Raw genomic sequence first — 21,601 nt, forward strand, 5'->3', positions numbered from 1 at the left:
TTTATACCAGCCCAGGATTTCCAGACATTTCCTAATTAAGGCATCTTTAAGGTTGCTTTGCTGGGGCCAGGACCTGTCTGATCAGGTTGAAAGCAAACTGAAAACTATCTGCTAGGGTTGATGTCTACAGGACTGCCATTTAGTCTAAAAGCTGCTGTCTTCACCTCCTCTGGTTGAATGCACAAAGGTCACTCTCTGAATCTTGACTTGTCACAGGGATGACAATAGAAGTCATCAAAAGGTAAAACTAGGTGCAGATGTTCATTTGACATGTTTGGGTTTTTATGGAACAATATTCCTGTTAGGGAGTTCATTTAAAAAAAAAACACTATACTGTAAATTTATTCTCCATTGTTTCATGTGTCATGGATGTTGTAGAACTCATACTTAAATATGGTACATAGTCAATTGTTGTTTCACTGGCTATGGGAGAGCACTCTCCCATCAACTTAGCATGTCTTCACCAGACCCACTAAATTGACACCACTGCATTGATTGCTGCGGTATCAGTTTAGCCAGTAGCGTAGACATGGCCTTTACCTATATATCATATTTATTTGTGTAGTGGGTTTTGTGTCATGGAAATCTATATATATAATTATGTATGTATTTATACATGTATACGTGTGTGTGTGTGTGTATACACATTTCGCAGATAATGTGAGTGAATTTTATTACTCATGAAAACAATGTCTAATAGTGTTTAGATAACGTAAAACAAGTATAGTACATTGTGCAAACTTCCCCATACATGTTTGTCAATGCATCTCAGTCTTAATTTGCAGTAACTCTGCTACTCCAGTCTATGAGCAAAGGCTGCCAGCCACGCAGTGATTTTGTGTGGATGTGGATAGCTGAGGGTTAAAATTAGACCATTTATACACTTACTTTACTTTCATTTGTGACCTAAATTCAGACTTGAACTCAAATTGCTGAAGGTGAAAGGCTAGTGCCCTAACCCTCTTTACACCTCCTTGCCTCTCCCCTGAGAGAATAGGCTCTGTGGTGAGTAAGTACTTGATGTTTGGATCCTCTTTTTTATTTCTTTTTTGCCCCATTCTATTTTTTCCCTTTCTTCTGCTCCACCTTCTCATCCCCTTAAGCACAAATGGGGAAGAAGCCTGTTGCAAAGTGAAAAATGTTATTGGTGAAAATACCTAGGTCAATCAGTTTGATGGCAGAGCCACGTCCTGCCACTTTTCAGTTAAAATTATGTGCAAATCCTATTGACATGAAGTCTAAGTCACAAAGAAAATGGGCCCATAAAAATTAAGTGAAAGGGACACATACATATTCCATTAGTCTTTCAAACTCATCTTCTTCCGAACAATATTAAAGTCACATAGGTTGGTTATACATTAGTGTCCAGAGTTTTATATCACTGATCATTTAATTAATTGTAATACTACACACTGACCGTCATGGCCTGATGGAAACATCATTTGTGTGTCTTTTACATGTCCTTCTGTACCAGGGGTGGTCAAACTTACTAACCGTCTGAGCCGCATATGACAATCTTCAAAAGTTTGAGAGCCAGGGCGCTGAAGACCTGACCCCCAGCAAGCGTGCCCTGCTGATCTGAAACCCCAAGCCCCAGCAGGCGTGCCCCGTGGGGCTGAAGCTGAAGCCCCCAGACACCCTCCCCCTCCCCCGCTGGGCAGAAGCCAGAAGTGACGTGGGGTCACTTGCCCCCAGATTTTTGCCAGGGTTTGTTGGCCCCACTTGATCACATGGTGCCACCAAGCCACCTCTCTTGGAGAGGTGGATTAACTACATTGATGGAAACTATTTCCATAGATGTAGGAAGCGTCTGCACTACAACAGCATAGCTGCAGTGATGTAGCTGTGCCACTACAGCGGCTGTAGTTTAGACATGGCCTTAGAGTATTAGTCTTTGGGAATCCAGGTCCGGGGCTTTGATTCAGCATAGTATAGAGATAAGCATAGGTGGCGGGTGGCTAGGGCTAGAGGGGACTCAGTCCCCAACTCCATTTCTGGCGGGTGGCGCCAGGGCAAAGAAGGGAAGGGGGCAATGTAGGGGGAGGGCCCAGCCTCTGGGCTGGATTCCCAGCAGATGGAGATAGATTCCTCAGTCCTGGCAGAGAGCACTGGGACAGAAGGTGGGGGAGAGGACCCTCAGGATAGGGGAGGTTGTCCTGAAGTGATTGTGGGGGGAGGAGGGAGATCCTGAAGTAATTTAAGGGGAGGGTCCTGGTGGAAGGAGGGATGCTGAGGTGATTGGGGTGGGAAAGGAGAGTCCCAGGAAGAGGGGGGATCCTGAGGCCCCACATCTGGTGGTACCGGAGGTTGAGTGGGTGAGACATTGCAAGGGAGGGCCCATCTGTGCATGGATGCACACGTCAGGTGATGCTGTGGCAGGTTTGAATTTGTGAGCATTAAGAGTCAACAGGCCACAACAGGGAGCCAGTCCCAGCCACATGGGACAGGAGCCCCGCTGCAGGGTGAGTGTGGGGTGGGCTCAGCACACTCTCCCTCACCCAAGAATTTTCAGCAGCTGCTTATGAAGATAAAGGCTAGCCACACTTCTCTAAAGCTCTGGGAGGTTAAGATCTCTGGTTGGGGCCCAGCTCTAGGTCCATTGACTCTCCTTTGCTTTAAAAAGACTCATTTTAGAATAGGTCTGGCCAGATGTATTTTGATAAATGAAAGAGAGAGCTGAAATATTTAAGAACCACAGTTTTGTAAAAATGTCTGTTCTGCTCTCTATGCCAAAGCACTTGTGTCATAATTAACTATTTAAGATGCAGTATAAAACACCACACTTAATTTTTTTTCTCTAAAAATATATGCAGGACAATACAAAGCAACAAGCAGCGTTTCCAGGGGACTAAATGCCAGAGTGAATACTCTTGATACCCCTGGAAGTGGTTTTCTCTGAGTGCTGCCTAATCCAATACAGATGAGCATTTTTAATTTTTTGTTGTAGATAAGAAGTAGAGTGTATATATTTGTTTTTCCTAGTCTAACACAAGACTCCACATACATACTATAATTAGAAGGGGGGAAAGTTGTGTTTTAAGGGCCAGATATTCAACATGTGACTTCTTTGTGTGCATACAATTTGACTTACGCAATTTTAAACACTATCACTGTGCATAAACACTACAGAATTCACACAATCCTGTTTCTGTGCCCAAATGAACATTGATTTTACTGGACACCTAGCCCTGGAAGATATTTTATGTGGGAAATATTGAGAGAAAATAAGAAATGACAGACTCCTGGTCCGGGGGAATGCCACAGTATACAAGGCCCCAGTCAAAGTCCATTGAAGTCAATGGGAGTCTATTGATTTCAATGGGGTTTGGTCAGACCCATAATGACAGATAATGTTCTAATTTGAAGCTATCCCAGGAAAAGTCCATAACTCGTACTTTATGTGCACAGGGCAGATTCTGCCCTTGAATAAGTACACAAAACATCCGTTGACTCAGAGTCATATCTGCATATCTGAGAACAGAACATGTCCTGGCATTACAGGACTGCACAAAATGAGGAGATACTCCATATGACAGGGTTGAGTGGGTTTTCCTCATGACAGAGAGAACCATAATGTCAAGGCACTGAAAAGACATCTAGAATAATTCATCAGTACAGTAATGATTCACAAAAATATGAAAAATAATCTGCTGTCTAGAAAATGAACTAATCAATTCTGATGAAATCGATAAACCATTTTGGTTCTATATTGAAGGGGAGGCACAAACATGAAGCTCTCAGATATGGAGAGATTTTTTTCTTTTGAAAATACACAGAATTCGTCTCTTTAAAAATAGAGAAATAACTTCTTTACATTTAAAAATATATATTTGCTACTTTCTGACTGAGATGAAGGGCCAGGAACTATTCAGCCACAGTTCATGTCCCAGTGGGAGTTCCTGGTGTCACATTACAGTGTTTTCTGCAGCATGGGCACCATTTTGATAGTTCATATTTATTGTTTCATCATACATTATGGGAAGGGGAAATGCTTCTTACCTCCTCAAAAGAATATAGAAGGCCCTAAACATAGTAAAACCACCATGGTCCCACTGGCTGTGGGGAAGGATGCATGTCACACAGGGGGACTCTACACTCCATATAGGCTGCAAAGTTTGGCTCCATGGTGCCTCTGTGGGGATGCTGGGGGAAGGTTAGTGGCCTGGCCTGGTTAGGGAGGTGACTAACAAACCCAACACTGTGCAGATTCAGAGATCTAACACCACATATGCCCTATGTGGACTAGAGAGTGGCTTAGTAGCCACTCCACTTCAAGCTGTATGGTTGATTGGGGGATTTATTTCCCATTGAACCTCCTCTCAACTCCCTGCACAAAACTCATTTATTCAAGTCTTGCAAGAAAGGGGTAGCGCTTGCCCCCTTAGTAATGAGAAGTGAAATAATAAAAAAACATTGCCAGGTGTATCCCCATTTGTTATTTGTATGACACTTTGGGTGTATATACACACAAATACAGTTTTTCTTTACTAAATTGTTTGCCTGTTGTAGACAACAACTGCCCCACTTCCAGAATAAAGGTTTAACTCACCCACTTTCTCATCTCTCTTTTGAGAGGAGCTCAAAAGATTGTTTTCTTTTTATGTCTTTCACCTTTATAGTATATGGCATATTAAGCATAAGTTATAATTGCGATTGCAAATAACTGTCTTGTCACCGAAGGGTGTGATTCTGCCACTCTTGCACTCTGCCACATTGATTACTACCATGGACATTCAGCATGAATAAGAGTGGCAGAATTGAACTCTGAAGTAGTGGAATGTTATTGTATTCTGTATGGTATGCAAGAAATGAACAACATGGGATAAAAAAAATCAAAACTACTGCATATATATACAAATATCTGAAAAACTTTAAAAGTTTCTTTATTGGGTAAACCAGGGCTCTATCCTGGCTGCTCCAGCTGAAATGGAAAACTGTGCAGGGAGCTCCTTCCCATCACTTGTACACTCATGTTCGTTAGGGGACAAACATAATGCCAGTGGTTGTGCTCTTCCTGATTACGGAGGCAATCCACACCCCAGCTGTGTGGAGTGCATGCTACATGTTTAACTAATAGATACAAGAGCTGCTTGTAATAGTGTTCCCAAACATCCTCTCAGGCCCATGCAGGCAGAATGCCTTCGGCCACTGCCACTAACTTGCCCAGTGCACACTCTGCCCAATATATCGCTTTGCCTCTAAAAGGCACAGAAGTCTCCTCAGCATTTTGTATCACTTTTATCTGTAGAAGTTCTTTTTTACATGTTACGTTATGGAATCAGAATATAAAATGCCCTTACAGTCTGCTAATGTGTGCTCCTGCATTGATGTCACTTTTCAGCATGATTGCTGCTGTGAGCAATGATGTCAGAAATGCCAGTTTTAATTTAACCTGTGATTTCCAAATGCATTTCACATTTTATACTTGGATTGCTTCCCACCATAGAAACTTTCAGCATTCTCTGATGTGCAGTGTGGCTGCAACTGTTACTGTTGTAGCGTGCCGAATACTAAAGAGGATAAAATTGGTATATTGTGTTATGGCTTTCTACACAGTGACAGCAGTCCCACACACTTAGAGAAGTTGGGCTGACAATGAAAAGTTTCTGCTCTTTTTTTATTATTGCTGTGGGCTATGTTGCTTTCCACATGTTTTCATGTACTAATTCTCAGGAATTATTGGGCACAACTAAGTTAATTAACCCACATATTCCTGATTTTAAAAAAAATCATGGAGGGAGAGGGTGGTGTGCTTGTGTGCTCAGAGATATGTTATAATTTGAAATGGGGTAAGTATGGAGTCAGGTGGGTAGTGTTTGTGGGGTGGAGCAGAACAATGAAGGAGGAGGAATTGAGAAGGATGGGTAGCTGTTTTGGGGAGTGGGGATAGGTCTTGGACGCTGGTGTAGAGCATTATAGATGTGGGACCCAGATAGTGGGACTCAGTCAGGAGATGAACGGTATGGCTGGCGCTGCTGCAGTGGCTGTTGTATGAATGGAGGTGCATGCTGCTTTCTGTAATCAAAGGGTGGTGGGTAGTTCAGTGGTCCAGAAAAGAATGGAAATCCTTTGATATATCACCAATCCCTTGAAGTTCGAGGATGCTTGTCTTCCATTGAATGATAGACAATTATCGATGGTGGATCTGCAGGTGGCTAATGAGATTGATCCGGGATCCATAGATCTTGTCACTGTTGGGGCAAACGTTTCCCAGTGGAAGGGGTGGATCATGTTGAGTTGGGCTATGGTGCGTTCTTTCCTCCTTTCCCATTTTTCTGTTTCCTGTTGTCTTAGTTGCATCTCAAAATACTGGGATCCTTGCCACTAGATCCTTCTCCATTTTGGTCAGTCAAGGGCTTGGGTTTCCCATGAGTTTATGTCAATATTGCACTTCTTCATATTGGCTTTAAGGGGGTCTTTGAAGCACATTTTTGCCCACTCCTTGTCTTATTGACCATGGCACAGTTGTGAGAGCATTACCTGCTTTGAGAGTCAATTGTCTGGCATTTGAAGAATATGGCCAGCCCAACAGAGTTGGTGATGTATGAGCATAGCTTCAATGTTGGAGTTTTGGCTTGGGACAGAACACTGATGTTGGTGCGTTGGTCATCCCCCTTGATTCAGATGATTTTGCGGAGGCACTGTTGATGGTATCATTCATGAACCTTAAAGTGTCTACCGTATGTGAACCAGATTTTGGCACCACACAGAATAGTAGGGATAACAACAGACTGGTACACCTTGCCTCTTCTTTATAATGACCCTGAGATTTTTGTTATGTCAGCAAAGAAACTATTGCCCCTTTTGGGCTTTTCTAAAGAAACCAGCCAACTATTCTGTTGGAAATCCAACATTACTATAGCAGTACTATTAATCACAGATAAGAAATGTGAAGAATCATGTTTGCGAGATAGTTTATAATCTCTGAATTTTTCCATAGAGGAATCTCAATTAGTTATTTGGTATAAGTTAAGGCATAGCAAGTATTCATCACAAATATGATTTTTTCTGAGTGAGATAAAGTACAGTAATGTAGGATATGTAATTATAATGTAACGCTCAAGACAAATCTATATAATCCAAGCATAGCATAATTAGCTAGCTTCTAGTATTACATGCATCTCAACAGTTACTAAATTGTATTACTATATCAAGCAAGTCTCTCTGAATTATTCTGCAAATTGAATGTAGATACTAATGTGTTTCTGTATTATGCATTGAAGTGGTGCCACCAAAAACAAAGCGGCAGTACATTCCCTTTAATTGTGAATTTAACTACAACTTGAATTTAACTACTTTGAAGAATAATGGCCTAGTGTACCAATAATGGGTTTATTTGCATTAACACTCAATAGCATTCCCATTTTTCAAACATCTCTTCAAGATATTCATGAATGTGCGACATTATGCACTTTACAGTTCCATCACGTGTTTCCCACATCCAGTCCAATTTCAAATTTATCTCTACCTCATCCTCACAGGTTATTCCTTTAAATTCCTCTCATAGCCCTGAGAATCCCCACACTTTACGGATCTGCTATGAAGATAACCATCTTTTTACCCAAGAGGACCTACGTGTTTGTCCTGCTTAAGCTTTTCAGCATCATGTGTGAGTTGAATAGCTTGATAGCTATAACGCTCCGTTTCCCCCAGATCTGAGCATGCTGCCTTAACAGCTGTCCTGTCCCTACAGGCATATGGTTGAGGATGGAAGAACCAACTGGCTTGTTTTATGTCATTCCAGACTAGTCTCCTGGTCTTCAAGGACAGGTTCCAATTTTTCACTGGAATTGGTAGCTGAGAGCAGTATTCCTTTCTGCATCAGATACACATATAAGCCATAACAAATGAGGAAAATAAGAGAAAAGCTTCCATCTCCTCTCACCCTCTCAACCCTCAAAAAATTAGGTAAAATAGAGGAAGAGGGGAATTCACCAGGGTCCTACAACTATACAGGTGAAGGCAAACAGCTGGAAGACACAGTGTGTGTCCCTCAGAGAAGGTGTTGATGAGAAACCTTGAGAGAAGAAACCACATATGACTGCCATGCATGGGCAGTAGTGGAAGAGCTGGCCCAGGTTTATAGCACAGTAAAGGGGAAAAAAGCTGGAATGAGGAAGCAGCCAAGCATATATGCCAATTAAGGGGTAATAGTACATATAGAATGGCACAAGCTGGACAATGGAAGAAGGTAGTTTACCAGACTTTTACTCATTAATATCCGCACTGTTCAAATCCTACGGAGAAACCGTGTTCTACTGGGACAGTGGCTCTCAACCCTTTCAGGAGTCTGATTTGTCTTGCGTACCCCCAAATTTCACCTCACATTAAAACTACTTGCTTACAAAAACAGACATAAAAATACAAAAGTGTCACAGCACACTATTACTGAAAAATTGCTTACTTTCTCATTTTTACCATATCATTATAAAATAAATCAATTGGAATATAAATCTGGTATTTACATTTCAATGTATAGTATATTGACAAGTCATTGTCAGTATGAAATTTTAGTTTATACTGACTTCGCCAGTGCTTTTTATGTAGCCTGTTGTAAAACTAGGCAAATTTCTAGATGAGTTGCTGTACCCCTTGGAAGACCTCTGCGTACTCTCACGGGTACACGTGCCCCTGGTTGAGAACCACTGTACTGGGAAACAAATCCTCAAGGAGAAGGGATTTGGAGGGCTTGTGAAGTAGGCAGGTGTGAGAGATCTAAAACCCATGCCCTCTGAGGATCTGTACACAGATATAAGATTCATTCTGCAAGATTGCTGTGCCTGTGTGCCACTCTTCTGGCCCACATTCTCACAGCGTGAATCCCCCCTGCTGCTTTTGCCTTTGCCTCCGTAGGAGCCATAGAGGAGATATCTCCTCACACATCAACTTGGCTACATGTGGGTTGACTAGAGAAGAGACAGGGAGTTCAACAGAGTCCCTGCTTTTTCTCCCATTTCTGCCCTCAAAACTTTGTGGGGCCCCAGCCGAGATCTGTCGTGACAGGTAAAGGAGAGGACCGATGCTGTACAAAAGGAATGACCCTTTTCCCCAAGAGTTTTTCTGTAGAGAGTGCTCTCTGGCCCCATGTATTTGAATGGAACTCATTAATTTCAAGTGTTATAACAGGTCTCAGTTATAAGACTATCTGCTGTGTAGCCGCATCAACACGAAAATGTTTTTTGACATAAAAATTAAAATAAAGCTCTGAAATAGCTATATTATTAAATATTTTTGCTGAGATTTTTTGTACTTTGCAGTTATCCAAACCTTTGAGTAAAAGCATAACATTTACTTGAATAAAACAACACAGGATATTCAATCTATTTATATACAAAAAGTATAATCAGTTTAATATCTATTACATGACATTTCCTCTCAAAATATTGAGAATACATTTTTTAAAAGGCAGCCAAATTAGTATGTGACAGTGTTTTTTCTTTTGCTGTTTTACATTTATTATTGTCACTGCGCCTTGACATTGAGCGAGCTATTACAAGAGCAATATTTATATAATATATTTCATCTTTTCTCTTATATTAGTGGGTCTTGCCTCTCATATAGCTTTGCTGCTTTTCTCTGAATTCTCTCCAGGTTTTCAATGTCTTTTTCATATGGTGGTATCCAAAACTGACTCTATTTTTAAAGGTCTGGTATTTCCCAGAGTAAATTAAGGCCAGATTTTAATATCCTTACTCATACTGACTAGCACCTTATTGCATGAGTTTTCTCATTAATTTCAATGGGACCACTCATAGAGTAGGTTTGTATTCAAAATGAGTAAGGATATCAGAATCTGGCTGCTAGCCAGGGACTATCACTTCCCTGCTATGTGGCATGATGCCATTACCTGCACAGCCCAAAATCATGCTGGCTTGTTTTTTGTTTTGTTTTGTTTTTTTTGCTGCCACAATACACTGTGTGTTCATATCTAGTTTGCCTTCCAGTGTCACTCACAGCTCTTCCAACATTGCTGCTTTCCAAGTATCTTCCTCCATTGAATAGCTGTGTTTTGAGTATTATTGTCCCAGATGTACTGCCCTATTTAGATTTGGATAATTTGGATGCTGCAAACACTTATGTATGTGAGAAATCAAGTGTGTAAAGCTACTCATGTGCATTAGTATTTGCTGAATCAGGCATTTGGATTGTAATAAGCAAAGGAATCAAATAATCCATGTAACATTGATGCCATCTGAAGATAGTGGAGGAACAGAAGTCACTTAGGACTTGTCTACACAGTGAGGTAATTCATCCTTTGGGATGTGATTTCTACAGTGTACTAACATGTGCATTAACTGGTCTGTGTAGACCCTGCTGGTGCTCACTAAAGGTTCCCTAGTGCTGAAGTTCTCAACCTTTTTCTTTCTGAGGCCCCTACCCTCCCAACATGCTATAAAAACTCCATGGCCCACCAGTGCCAGAACAACTGTTTTTCTGCATATAAAAGCCAAGGCCAGTGCTAGGTGGTAGCAAGCAACCTCCATCCTTAGAGGTTTTTGTGGCCCGGCTTGACAAAGCCCTGGCTGGGATGATTTAGTTGGGGTTGGTCCTGCTTTGAGCAGGGGCTTGGACTAGATGACTTCCTGAGGTCTCTTCCAACCCTGATATTCTATGCTTCAAATTGCCCGAGGCCTCACACCATAGGGGGCCCCCCCAAAACTCAGACTTTGGCTTCAGCCCCAGGTGGCAGGGCTTGGAGCCCCGGGCTTCAGCCCCACACAACGGGGCTTCAGCTTTCTACCCTGGGCCCCAGCAAGTCTTAACACTTGCTCTGCTTGGCAGACCCCATGAAACCTGCTTGCATCCCCCCCAGGGAGCCCCAGACTCCTGGTTGAGAACTGCTCTCCTACTGCACTTTAACATAGTACCATTTCAAACAGCACATGTTAAAGCACACCAGCAGGGTCTGCACAGACCAGTTAATGCACAACACATTAATGCACTTTAAAAATCAGACCCTCACAGTGCACATTACCCCACCTTGTAGAAAAGCCCTTAGATTCCTTTTTAGGAGTCCACCATTTCTCTCTGAATACATACTGAGGAAATGCAGTGCTATGCACTCTATGATGCATGTAACTTTCAGCACTGTATGACAGATGTGTTCCCTGGCAGACCATTAGTCATTTGCAAGCATGTTTATTGCTGTTGTGACACATTTAAGTATTGCATATAGTTAAGTGGGGCAAACTTCTGAATGAGCAAATCTCAGAGAAGTGATAGTTGCAGTTTAAAACTTCTAAACACCAACTAATTTTGAAGTGACAAATACTGGTGGTCGTGGAGCTGATTTGGACATTAAGTGCTGGTCCACACACATTTGCAACAGTTTAACTAAATTAATTTAAAAATCACACCTGGAGGGCGGCTGTGTAGGGGAAACGTTTATAACTCTCCCAAGCTGGAGGAAGGATTTTGTGTTTGAGGTGGTTGTGGGGGGTTGAAAGTAGGGGTAATAATAATGGCATCCTAAAGGAATCCTTTCCATTTCCTGAGAAAAGATATACAGTGTGCAGTAACTTCTCTTTAGGGTAAAACATTATGAAGAGCTTAGATGAATTACTGACATTTATTCAATGAATGACGTGCTTGTGCACTGTGATGATGCCTAGGTTTGATTCTCCCCTCCCTTACACCTGTGCCAGCTGCATGTGTCCAGATCTGAATGGTAATTTGCTCAGGTGTAAATGACAACAGAAGTGGCAAGTCAGTTGAGGAACAGGCCCATTAACTTTCTGTCATAATCTACTAGTAATGAAAGCCTATTGTAACACATTAAGAAGTTACGCTAAAAGAATGGCAGTGCTTATAGGTTGCTTTTAAACTTAGCAAACCATCTAAACCAAAACATGTTTTCCCCTCGGGTTTCTCTTTTTCAGGAATGAATGAATGGTGGTCATATTTTTATGGGAGGTCATTCTTTCCTCTTTTATAAAAACCTTGTACTAGAAACCTTGTGGAAAAAGTCTCTTGTGTTGTAGCTTGTGAAAAATCTAATTCAGTATTTTTTTTTTAAGATGAATGACTTTTTCGTTGGTTTGTTACCACTGTCATCTTAAAATCAAAGTAACTTATTAGAATCAAAATCTTTACTGCTATTGAAATTGTGTTGTGGTTTCTTTGATGTGATCCCTGATTGCTGTGAGTGAGAAGACTTGGTTCAGTATTTTTGTTCTTAGATCCCCCTCCTTTGTCTTGCAGCTACTTGTGGCAGATTCCACTAACAATTGCGGTAGGAAATACGAGCCACATCTCTTCAGAGGCAATTATATGGGTGTCTAACAAATCAGGTAAAAATAAACTTTCCTCACGGTGGAATCTCGTAAAGCATACATGTGTTTTCCTGAACTGTTTCTCAGAATTGATCCTAGGTAATTGTTTAGTTGCTGTGCACCCAATTACAGCTGCTTTAAAATGAACTGCAAGAAAGATAATTTTTGGAGGGTGGGGGGGAGAAGAGGAAAGAACCAGGTAATTTTCACAAAAGTTAGAAGGTGCAAAAAAAAGGTTTTAAACAGAAAGATGTTCCAAAACAGCTATTTTATATCTGAAATCACATACTAAATTATTGTATAAATGCAATTCCCTATATAGAATGGTGAAAGCTAAATAAAATCTTTGTAATAAAACACCTGCTAAATGTAAAATCTGTAAACTAATAAATGCAAAATATGCAGTAATGTAATATTAAGGTTAAGAATACTGTTGTTTTTTTTTCTAAATTTGATCAATCGTCCACAACCAGTGCTAAGAAACATTTAGTGTCCCCCAAAATCTTTTTATTGATCTCCCAAAGTGTTTCTAGCCCTGGTAGGTTGCTAGATATTGGAGTATTATTCTGATTACCATCTTGCTTTTACCCCCTGCTTCAATTCTGACATGATAATAGCAACCACTATCTTGAGAACAGCTAGAGCTAGAAGCCAATGCCTTTTATCACCCGAAAGCAGCTAAGAATACCATCTTGCAAATGTTAGAAAGCATTCCTCTCTTTCCCTGACAGTGCATGCTGTATCTGCTCCTGAATTTATGTCAGAATTGGAGTGAATTAAGAAAAAGTTGGGGAGTTGAATGATACGATTAAAAGAAGTGGAAGAGAAGGAGCCGTACATCCCGTACATGCCTGGGCAGTAGAGGAAGAATTGACCCAGTTGACAGTACAGAAAAGGTATAGCCTATGGGTTTCCTTCCAGAGTAAATAGAACTGGCAGGAAGAAATAGCCAAGCCTGTGTGTGCCTGTCTTTTCCTTTTTGTTCTTTTGCAGGTCAGTAAGGGATAATAGTACCTTAGAGCTTAGCAACCGACAGGGCTAGAAATGAAGGGTGTATAGCAGTATAGCAGTGGAAATATGAGAATCCCAACTTTCTAGTGGTATAAGGTATGTGTTTCTAGCCCTGATTGTTCATGATGTATCAGACCTTAATATTTTATTACTGCTCCCATGATCTAGCTTCTTTTTTTCGCACTGGTCTAGGACTGGGATCTGGGACCAGAGTAATTTTCATTCTAGAATTTAGACACACTCTGGTCAGGAAATGCAGATGTTAATTTTTCCCACAGCAGCATTAAGTTGGCCACAGTGATAATACTTTGCAATACTTCAAGCCCCTTCACACTCTGCCTCATCCTTATCTTACCTGCTCTTGTCCCTCAGGGCTTGATCCAACTCCCACTGAAGTCAATGGTGAGATTCGCATTGACTGCAGTGGGAGCTGATCAGGCCAATATAACTATCAATCTCACAGTCTTACTTTCACACACACGTGCTTCCCTCTGCCACTGATGCCAGCCTGAAAACTCATTTATGAGTGTCTTCCACGATCAGCTGCACAATTTTTGCCTTGCTGCCCTTTACTCACTGAATGCCCTCCCTCACCTAATCTGAAAAGCCACTACACTCTTCTCCTTAAGACCTACTCGGAGATGCCTGTAAGAAATCAACAACCTAATGATGGCTATAGTGAGCAATCATCAGGAATGGCTGTTACCTATACTTTTAAAACAACTTGCAAATGATTCAGAGCCATATAGTGGTGTGCATAGCTAATCAACGTGATGATGATCTTTATGCTTGTCGTTCCCCTACCTCTCACTCACTGGTTGTCTTATTTCATATTAGATTGTATGCTCGTCAGGGCAGGGATGGTATCATCTTGCGTGTTTCTACAATGTCTAGCATAGTAGTGTCTTAGGTGTTACTGCAATAAAAATGATGACATCAACTTTGGATATGTTAAACATGTAACTCGCTGTACCCATTGTATTTGCAGAATACAATGATTGATGCTAGGGGAATCCTAGGAGGTTTTCTGCAGCTGATACAGGGATGATGTGCTTGTTGCTCTAGGAAGTGTTCTGAGTCTGAAGGAGGCAGTTTCCAGGCTTGTTAACTTGTGGGGGATCCCAGAGGGTTTCCATAATGCAGAGGAAGAGGCCTACTGTAGTCCTGTCACTGGAAGTTGTCTAGAAGCAATTCTGCAACTGGAGGAAAAGGCTCAAGAGGTCTAACAGCTGGCTTGGGAGTCAGGCTGCACTTTTCTTTCAACTCAGAAGAACAAGTCCTATAGTGGCCATTCTGAATTCAGTTATCAGTGGGACAGAGCTCAATGTCAACTAGTCAAGGTGAGAGGAGGGTGGGTCAGTGACACATAGACCAAAATAAATGAAAAAATAAAATCCCCTAGGACTCAGAAAGGAGATTATGGGGAGCAGGTGGGGGTGATGGTGCATAGAGGTGGTAGCAGATGTACCTTCTTGCTAGGGCAGGAGCCAGATGCGGCTTCCGACCACCACTGTGAAAGAGCTCCCTCCCCACTGTCATGTAGCCAGGAGAAACTCTGAGACTAACACCCTGTGGTGCCACATCCACAAGAGGCACTCAAAGGTGCTGGAGGGAGCACCCAAGGCCCCATCCTGAAGCCAGCAACCATGAACTTTCCATCACAACATTGAACTGGCAAAAGTAAAGATGAGACAGAGGGAGAGAGGGCCAGAGAGATTCATTGGGTTATCCATAAGCACAGTGCTCTAAGACACTTAATATAGTGATCTGTCTCTTGTGCCAGTAATTTCACAGCTGTCAGGTTGGTCTGTCTTCCTCTGTCTGAGGCTCTCCAGTGCAATAATTAAAGCAAATTATAGTCAGTCCACAAGAAAGATACTGGGACTGGTGCCTGACTGTGTGGTGGTGTTAGGAATCCATTCTGTACACTCCAAGGTGTGACGGACATTCCTCCACTTGCAAAATTTCAGAAAGGAAGAGGCTGAGTCTGGAGAGCAATAAGGGGACAAGTACATGAAAATCCCCTCAGCAGTCCTCCTCTTCCTCCCCCACCATTGCTTCAGGGTTTTCCATCAGGCTGCTGCTGGCATGTTCCGTGAGGGATGTTCCTGAGGAAACTGATGTCTATTCATGTGGATGAATGAAAGCCTCTTCCCGTTCCCTGCAGACAGATGTGCACCTCTTGGAGACTATAGCGACTGCTGTGCTAAAGAACTGCTCTGAGCACATGCTTGATGGTGGGCAAGAAAAGTGGGAGACACACAGCCAAGAGATGAAATGCTGTCCACACATTCAGCAGCCAATAATGAAGAGGGTCTGAGTTAGTGGCACTAGTCTGATATCTTGGCATACCCTGCCACTGGCCTCTGCACCACAGTAGCAGTGTACTCCTCTCCAAGAGTGGAGGAGACAGTGTCAACCGGAACAAAATCCTCCACACTGTGACAAACGGGTGTATTGCTCTCTCCCTGTGTACTCATGGAAGTACTAGTCTCCTGCTGTAGTATTTGCTGTACTGTTGACTTCTATTGGTGAAGATGCTGCTGCCCACATCTTGAGGGCCATGGCAATGCCTCAAAGTTGATTTTTCAAGCACAGTATGTCTGCCTCCCTGTTGCCTGAGATGAAGGAAGCCAGGATACTTTTGAAATGGGTAACTAAATATATTGACACCAAGTAGCGCTCCTTCTACCTGCTGCCAATTTTCCAAAAGAGCAGACAGCATGACTCCAACTAGCTACTTTCCAGCACTGTCACTCTGTTAATGGAAGAGGTTCTTCATGTGCGTTCATTTTATCTCCTGCAAGCAGTGAGGGAATTACTTGACTGATCCCCACATCATCATTGGTGACCAGCTTTGTGGCCTCATCAGTGTTGTTGGATGTCAGTTAGTTTCTTCATGAGCACCCAGTGGGAGGGTGAGAAGTAGAGGCTGGGCTGCGTGTGTGTGTAGCTACGAATGTACCATGTTTGCACTGCTGCTCTCTGCTCATACAGGTACTTCAGCCTGTAAGAGGTGGAGTTCCATCTGGTCACCACCTCCAGCTCCATCTGGTTAGAGTCGTAGACTTTAAGTCAGAAGGGACCATTATGATCGTCTAGACTGACCTCCTGCACAACGCAGGCCACAGAATCTCACCCACCCACTCCCGCAACAAACCCCTAACCTACGTCAGAGCCATTGAAGTCCTCAAATCATGGTTTAAAGACTTCAAGGTGCAGAGAATCCTCCAGCAAGTGACCCATGCCCCACGCTGCAGAGGAAGGAAAAAAAAACCCCAGGGCCTCTGCCAATCTGCCCTGGAGGAAAATTCCTTCCCGACCCCAAATATGGTGATCAGCTAAACCCTGAACATGTGGGCAAGACTCACCTGCCGGACACCCAGGAAAGAATTCTCTGTAGTAACTCAGATCCCACCCCATCTGACATCCCATCACAGGCAATTGGGCATATTTACCGCTAATAGTCAAAGATCAATTAATTGCCAAAATTAGGCTATTCCATCATACCATCCCCTCCATAAACTTATCAAACTTAATCTTGAAGCCGGATATGTCTTTTGCCCCCACTGCTCCCCTTGGAAGGCAGTTCCAGAACTTCACTCCTCTCATGGTTAGAAACCTTCATCTGATTTCAAGTCTAAACTTCCTGATGGCCAGTTCTTGTGTCCACATTGGTACTGAGCTTAAATAATTCCTCTCCCTCCCTGGTATTTATCCCTCTGATATATTTATAGAGACCAATCATATCTTCCCTTAGCCTTCTTTTGGTTAGGCTAAACAAGCCGAGCTTTGTGATTCTCCTTTCATAAGACAGGTTTTCCATTCCTCAGATCATCCTAGTAGCCTTTCTCTGTTGCAGGGCAGAGAGACTAAATTAGGTCTGCAGATAACTCAGGCTTGCAGCTTTCTAGTGTGCACCTTGCTGACTAGAAGCAGCTGAAGTAGCCACAGATCTTCCGGGCTATTGATAGCAATGCCTGCAGATGGGTATCACCTCCAGAAATTCCCTCACAACAAGACTGAGACAGTGAGTGGGGCGAGGGATGTGATGGAAGCCACCATCGTGCGCTGACTTTCTGATTTAATCCATTGTCAGGTGTGACAAATCCAATAGAGAGCACGAGGGGTCTGAGTCTTCTGTGACAGCATGCAGCTTCTCTGAGATGTGTCCTGTTCTTCAAACCCACTCATGGAAAGTGCAGCATCCTGTTCACTAAGGACACGTATTGCCACTACTGTTACTAGTACATGTAGGTACCAGTGAGATAGGAAAGAGCTCCTGGAGGCCAAATTTAGCCTGCCAGGGAAGAGATTAAAATCCAGCTGGTAGCATTTTCTGAAATACTTCCAGTTCCATGCACAGGGCCAGATAGACAGGCAGAGCTGCAGAGTCTCAATGCATGGATGAGATCATGCTATAAAAAGGGGTGTTTCCGGCTTATTAGGAACTGGGGAATCTTTTGGGAAAGCAGGACCCTATACAGGAAGGATGGGCTCTTGTTAAACCAAAATAGAACCAGATCGCTGGAACCAGATTTGCAGTTCTGGTCACCCCATCTTAAAGAGGTCATAGGGGAGTTTTTAAACTAAGGGCTTGGGGGGAAATCTGACAGCTGTGGAGGAGCACACAGTTCTGACAGAGACATCCGATGGAGAGGATCTATTCATACGGATTCTCTGTATCTTAGTAAAGAGGAGAGGATAGATGTCGATAAAGCACAGGTGGGAACTGAAGAGAAAAAGTCAAATGAAAGTGAATCCCATTCAATTATATCACATAAAGGCAGACAAATAAAAAGTGACAAATTTTATAAGTGTTTGTATACAAATGCTAAATGTCTAAATAATAAGATGGGTGAACTTGAGTGCTTGGTATTAAATGAGGATATTGAAATAGTAGGCATCACAGAAACTTGGTAGAATGATGACAATCAATGGGACACGGTAATACCAGGGTACAAAATATATAGGAATGACAGAATAGGTTGTGCTGGTGGGGGAGTGGCACTGTATGTGAAAGAAATCATAGAGCCATATTTAGTAAAAATCTTAAATGAATCAGACTGTACCATAGAATCTCTATGGATAGAAATTCCATTCTTGAATAATAAGAGTATAGCAGTAGGAATTAGTACTGATCAATTCACTAGGATGGTGACTATGACATGCTCAGGGAGATTAGAGACTATAAAAAAAAAGAAATCTAAATAATAATAATGGGGGATTTCCCCATATTGACTGGGTACATGTCACCTCAGGATAGGTTGCAGAAATAAAGTTTCTAGAGACTGTTAATGACTGCTTCTTGGAGCAGCTAGTCCTGGAACCCACAAGGGGAGAGGCAATTCTTGATGTAGTCCTAAGAGGCACAGGGGATCTGGTCCAAGAGCTGAATATAGTTGAACTGCTCGGTAATAGCGATCATAATATAATAAAATTTAACATCCTGTGGGCGGGGGAGGGAATATCTGAGAAGTCCACCACAGTAGTATTTAATTTCAGAAAGGGAAACTACACAAAAAATGAAGAAGCTAGTTCAATGGAAATTAAAAGGAACATTCACAAGAGTGAAATGCCTGCAAGCTGCATGTAAACTTTTTAAAAACACCACAATAGCGGCTCAAATCAAATGTATATCCCAAAATAAAAAGGATAGTAAAAGGACCAAAAACAGGCCACCATGTCTAAATAATAAACTAAAAGAAGGCAAAAAGGCAGGCTTTAAAAATTGGAAGTAAAATTTTACTGAAAAAATTAGAAAGGAGCAGAAACTCTGGCAAGACAAGTGTAAGAGTAAAATTAGACAGGCCAAAAAAGAATGTGAAGAGCAACTAGCCAAAGACGCAAAACTAATAGGAATTTTTTTTTAAGTACATCAGAAGCAGGAAGCCTGCCAAACAATCAGTGGGGCCACTGGACGATCGAGATGCTAAAGGAGCACTTAAGACTAGGCCATTGTGGAGAAGTTAAATGAATTCTTTGCATCGGTCTTCACTACACAGGATGTGAGGGAGATTCCCATACCTGACCCATTATTTTTTAGATGACAAATCAGAGGAAATGTCACAGATTAAGGTATCAGGATCAGATGATATTCACCAAGAATTCTGAAGGAACTCAAATATAAAATTGCAGAATTACTAACTGTGGTACATAACCTATCACATAAATTAGCTTCTGTGCCAGATGACTGGAGGATAGCAAATGTGATGCAAATTTTTAAAAAAGGCTCCAGACGCGATCATGGCAATTACAGGTTGGTAAGCCTAACCTCAGTTCCAGACAAATTAGTTGAAACTATAGTAAAGAACAGAATTATCAGACACATAGATTAACATGATTTGTTGGGGAAGAGTCAACATGGCTATTGTAAAAAAGAAATCATGCCTCACCAATCTACTAGAATTCTTTTGAGGGGTTTAACAAACATGTGCACAAGAGATCCAGTGGATGGATATAGTATACTTGGACTTCCAGAAAACCTTTGACAAGGTCCCCCACCAAATGCTCTTAAGCAAAGTAAGCAGTCATGGAGGGAAGGTCCTACCATGGATCAGTAACTGATTACACTGCTCTACAGCCAAAATGCTTCTGAAATAAATGTAGTAAAACTTTACTAATTCTGAGTCACTGAGAACGAAAATGATGCTTAAAATTGTTGATTGGCTCTAGTTTTTAAGATATGCTTTTGGGTCAGTATATATGACCCTTGACTTGGGAATGGCGGAGGATAAGTGAATTATAAAGGGAAGGGATCTCAATTTAAACTAGAAATTACTAAAATACATCTTTGACTGGATCTATGAATAAATCTATGACTGGGTTTGGACAAGTACTTGCTTTTTAGGCAAAACAATTAATGATGCAATCTGAAGCTGGTATTGCGTCATACATGATATGAATTGCATCATGTTATTCCTAGAAGTCATGGATGATGCAATCATAACGAAGTTTACATCACTCTGCTGAACAAATTGCCCTATATCAGCTCTAGAAATCATACAGTGTCGTGCTCTCTTATTTGTCAGTGTTTGATTTTGCAAAGGGACACATTTCTGTTTAGCCAAAGTGAGCAGAGATGCCTCGTACTTGTGTGAACAGTGCAGATAACTTCTGCTATGTTTGTGGTGAAGTGCCTTTTGCATCACAAAAGTGCAGTATAACCACTATGGTTAAGAAAGCCTATCACCTTTATTTTGGCTGCAAAATTGGAGATCAGAACAAGAGGTGGGCCCCACACATATGCTGCAACACTTGTGCAACAAATCTTCACCGGTGTTGAACAGGAAAAGGAAAGCTATGCCTTTTGCAGTGCCAATGCTTTGGAGAGAGCCAACAGATCATACCAGCAATTGTTACTTCTGCATGGTGCCTCCAGTTGGGAAAGGTGTGTCAAAGAAGAAAAAGTGGACTGTGCATTATCCAAACATTCCATCAGCTATACGCCCAGTACCCCATGGAGAAGGACTGCCGGTTCCTGATGCACCAGAATCATTCTCACTTGAGTCAGACGAGGAAGAGGAAGAGGATGAAACTTCTGGTCCTGAACCATCAATGTCACAGGACCCACATTTTCTCCCGTCCTCCTCCTCTGAACCACACTTCATAACACAAGGTGAACTGAATGACCTTGTCAGGGATTTGGAACTACCCAAGAGTAAGGCCGAGCTGTTGGGCTCCAGACTACAGCAGTGGAATTTCCTGGCAGGTGATGTTAGGGTTTCCATGTTCCGTGACCATTAAAAGGATCTTGTCCCATTCTTCTTCATGGAAGGTGATCTTGTAGCCTGCAACAACATCGATGGTGTGATGGCAGCGTTCAACATCGTTCACGATCCAGATGAGTGGAGACTGTTCATTGATTCATCGAAGACGAGTCTTAAAGCTGTTTTACTGCATAATGGCAATGTTTTGCCATCAATTCCAGTTGGTCATGCAGTCCATATGAAGGAAACCTATGACAACATGAAACAACTTTTGAGGTGCATAAACTATGACCAACATCAGTGGCAGCTTTGTGGCGATTTGAAGGTTGTTGCTCTCTTGCTTTGTCTGCAGACTGGATACACAAAGAACTGCTGTTTTCTCTGCGAATGGGATAGTCGTGCAAGAGATTCCCACTACATCAAGAAAGACTGGCCACTCCGACAGTCATTGGAACCTGGGAGGAAAAGTGTTCAGCATCCACCACTTGTTGAATCAAGGAAGATTTTGTTACCACCCTTACACATCAAGCTGGGTCTGATGAAGAACTTTGTCAAGGCCATTGATAAACCACAAGCAGCTTTCAAGTACCTCCGTGGAAAATTTCCAAG

At 42.1% G+C, this 21,601-nt stretch overlaps 1 protein-coding gene across 1 annotated transcript in view; it reads left to right on the forward strand.

Moving 5' to 3' along the window:
- Nucleotides 1-21,601, forward strand: part of TRHDE (thyrotropin releasing hormone degrading enzyme) — a 310,867-nt gene that overhangs the window by 210,947 nt on the left and 78,319 nt on the right. The window contains exon 10 of the mRNA XM_005305099.5: nucleotides 12,202-12,290. Within this exon, the coding sequence (XP_005305156.2) occupies nucleotides 12,202-12,290 (89 nt within the window). The remainder of the gene's footprint in view (nucleotides 1-12,201; nucleotides 12,291-21,601) is intronic.

The sequence above is a fragment of the Chrysemys picta genome, chromosome 1 (genome assembly GCF_011386835.1).
Source record: "Chrysemys picta bellii isolate R12L10 chromosome 1, ASM1138683v2, whole genome shotgun sequence".
NCBI classification, from domain to species: Eukaryota; Metazoa; Chordata; order Testudines; family Emydidae; genus Chrysemys; species Chrysemys picta.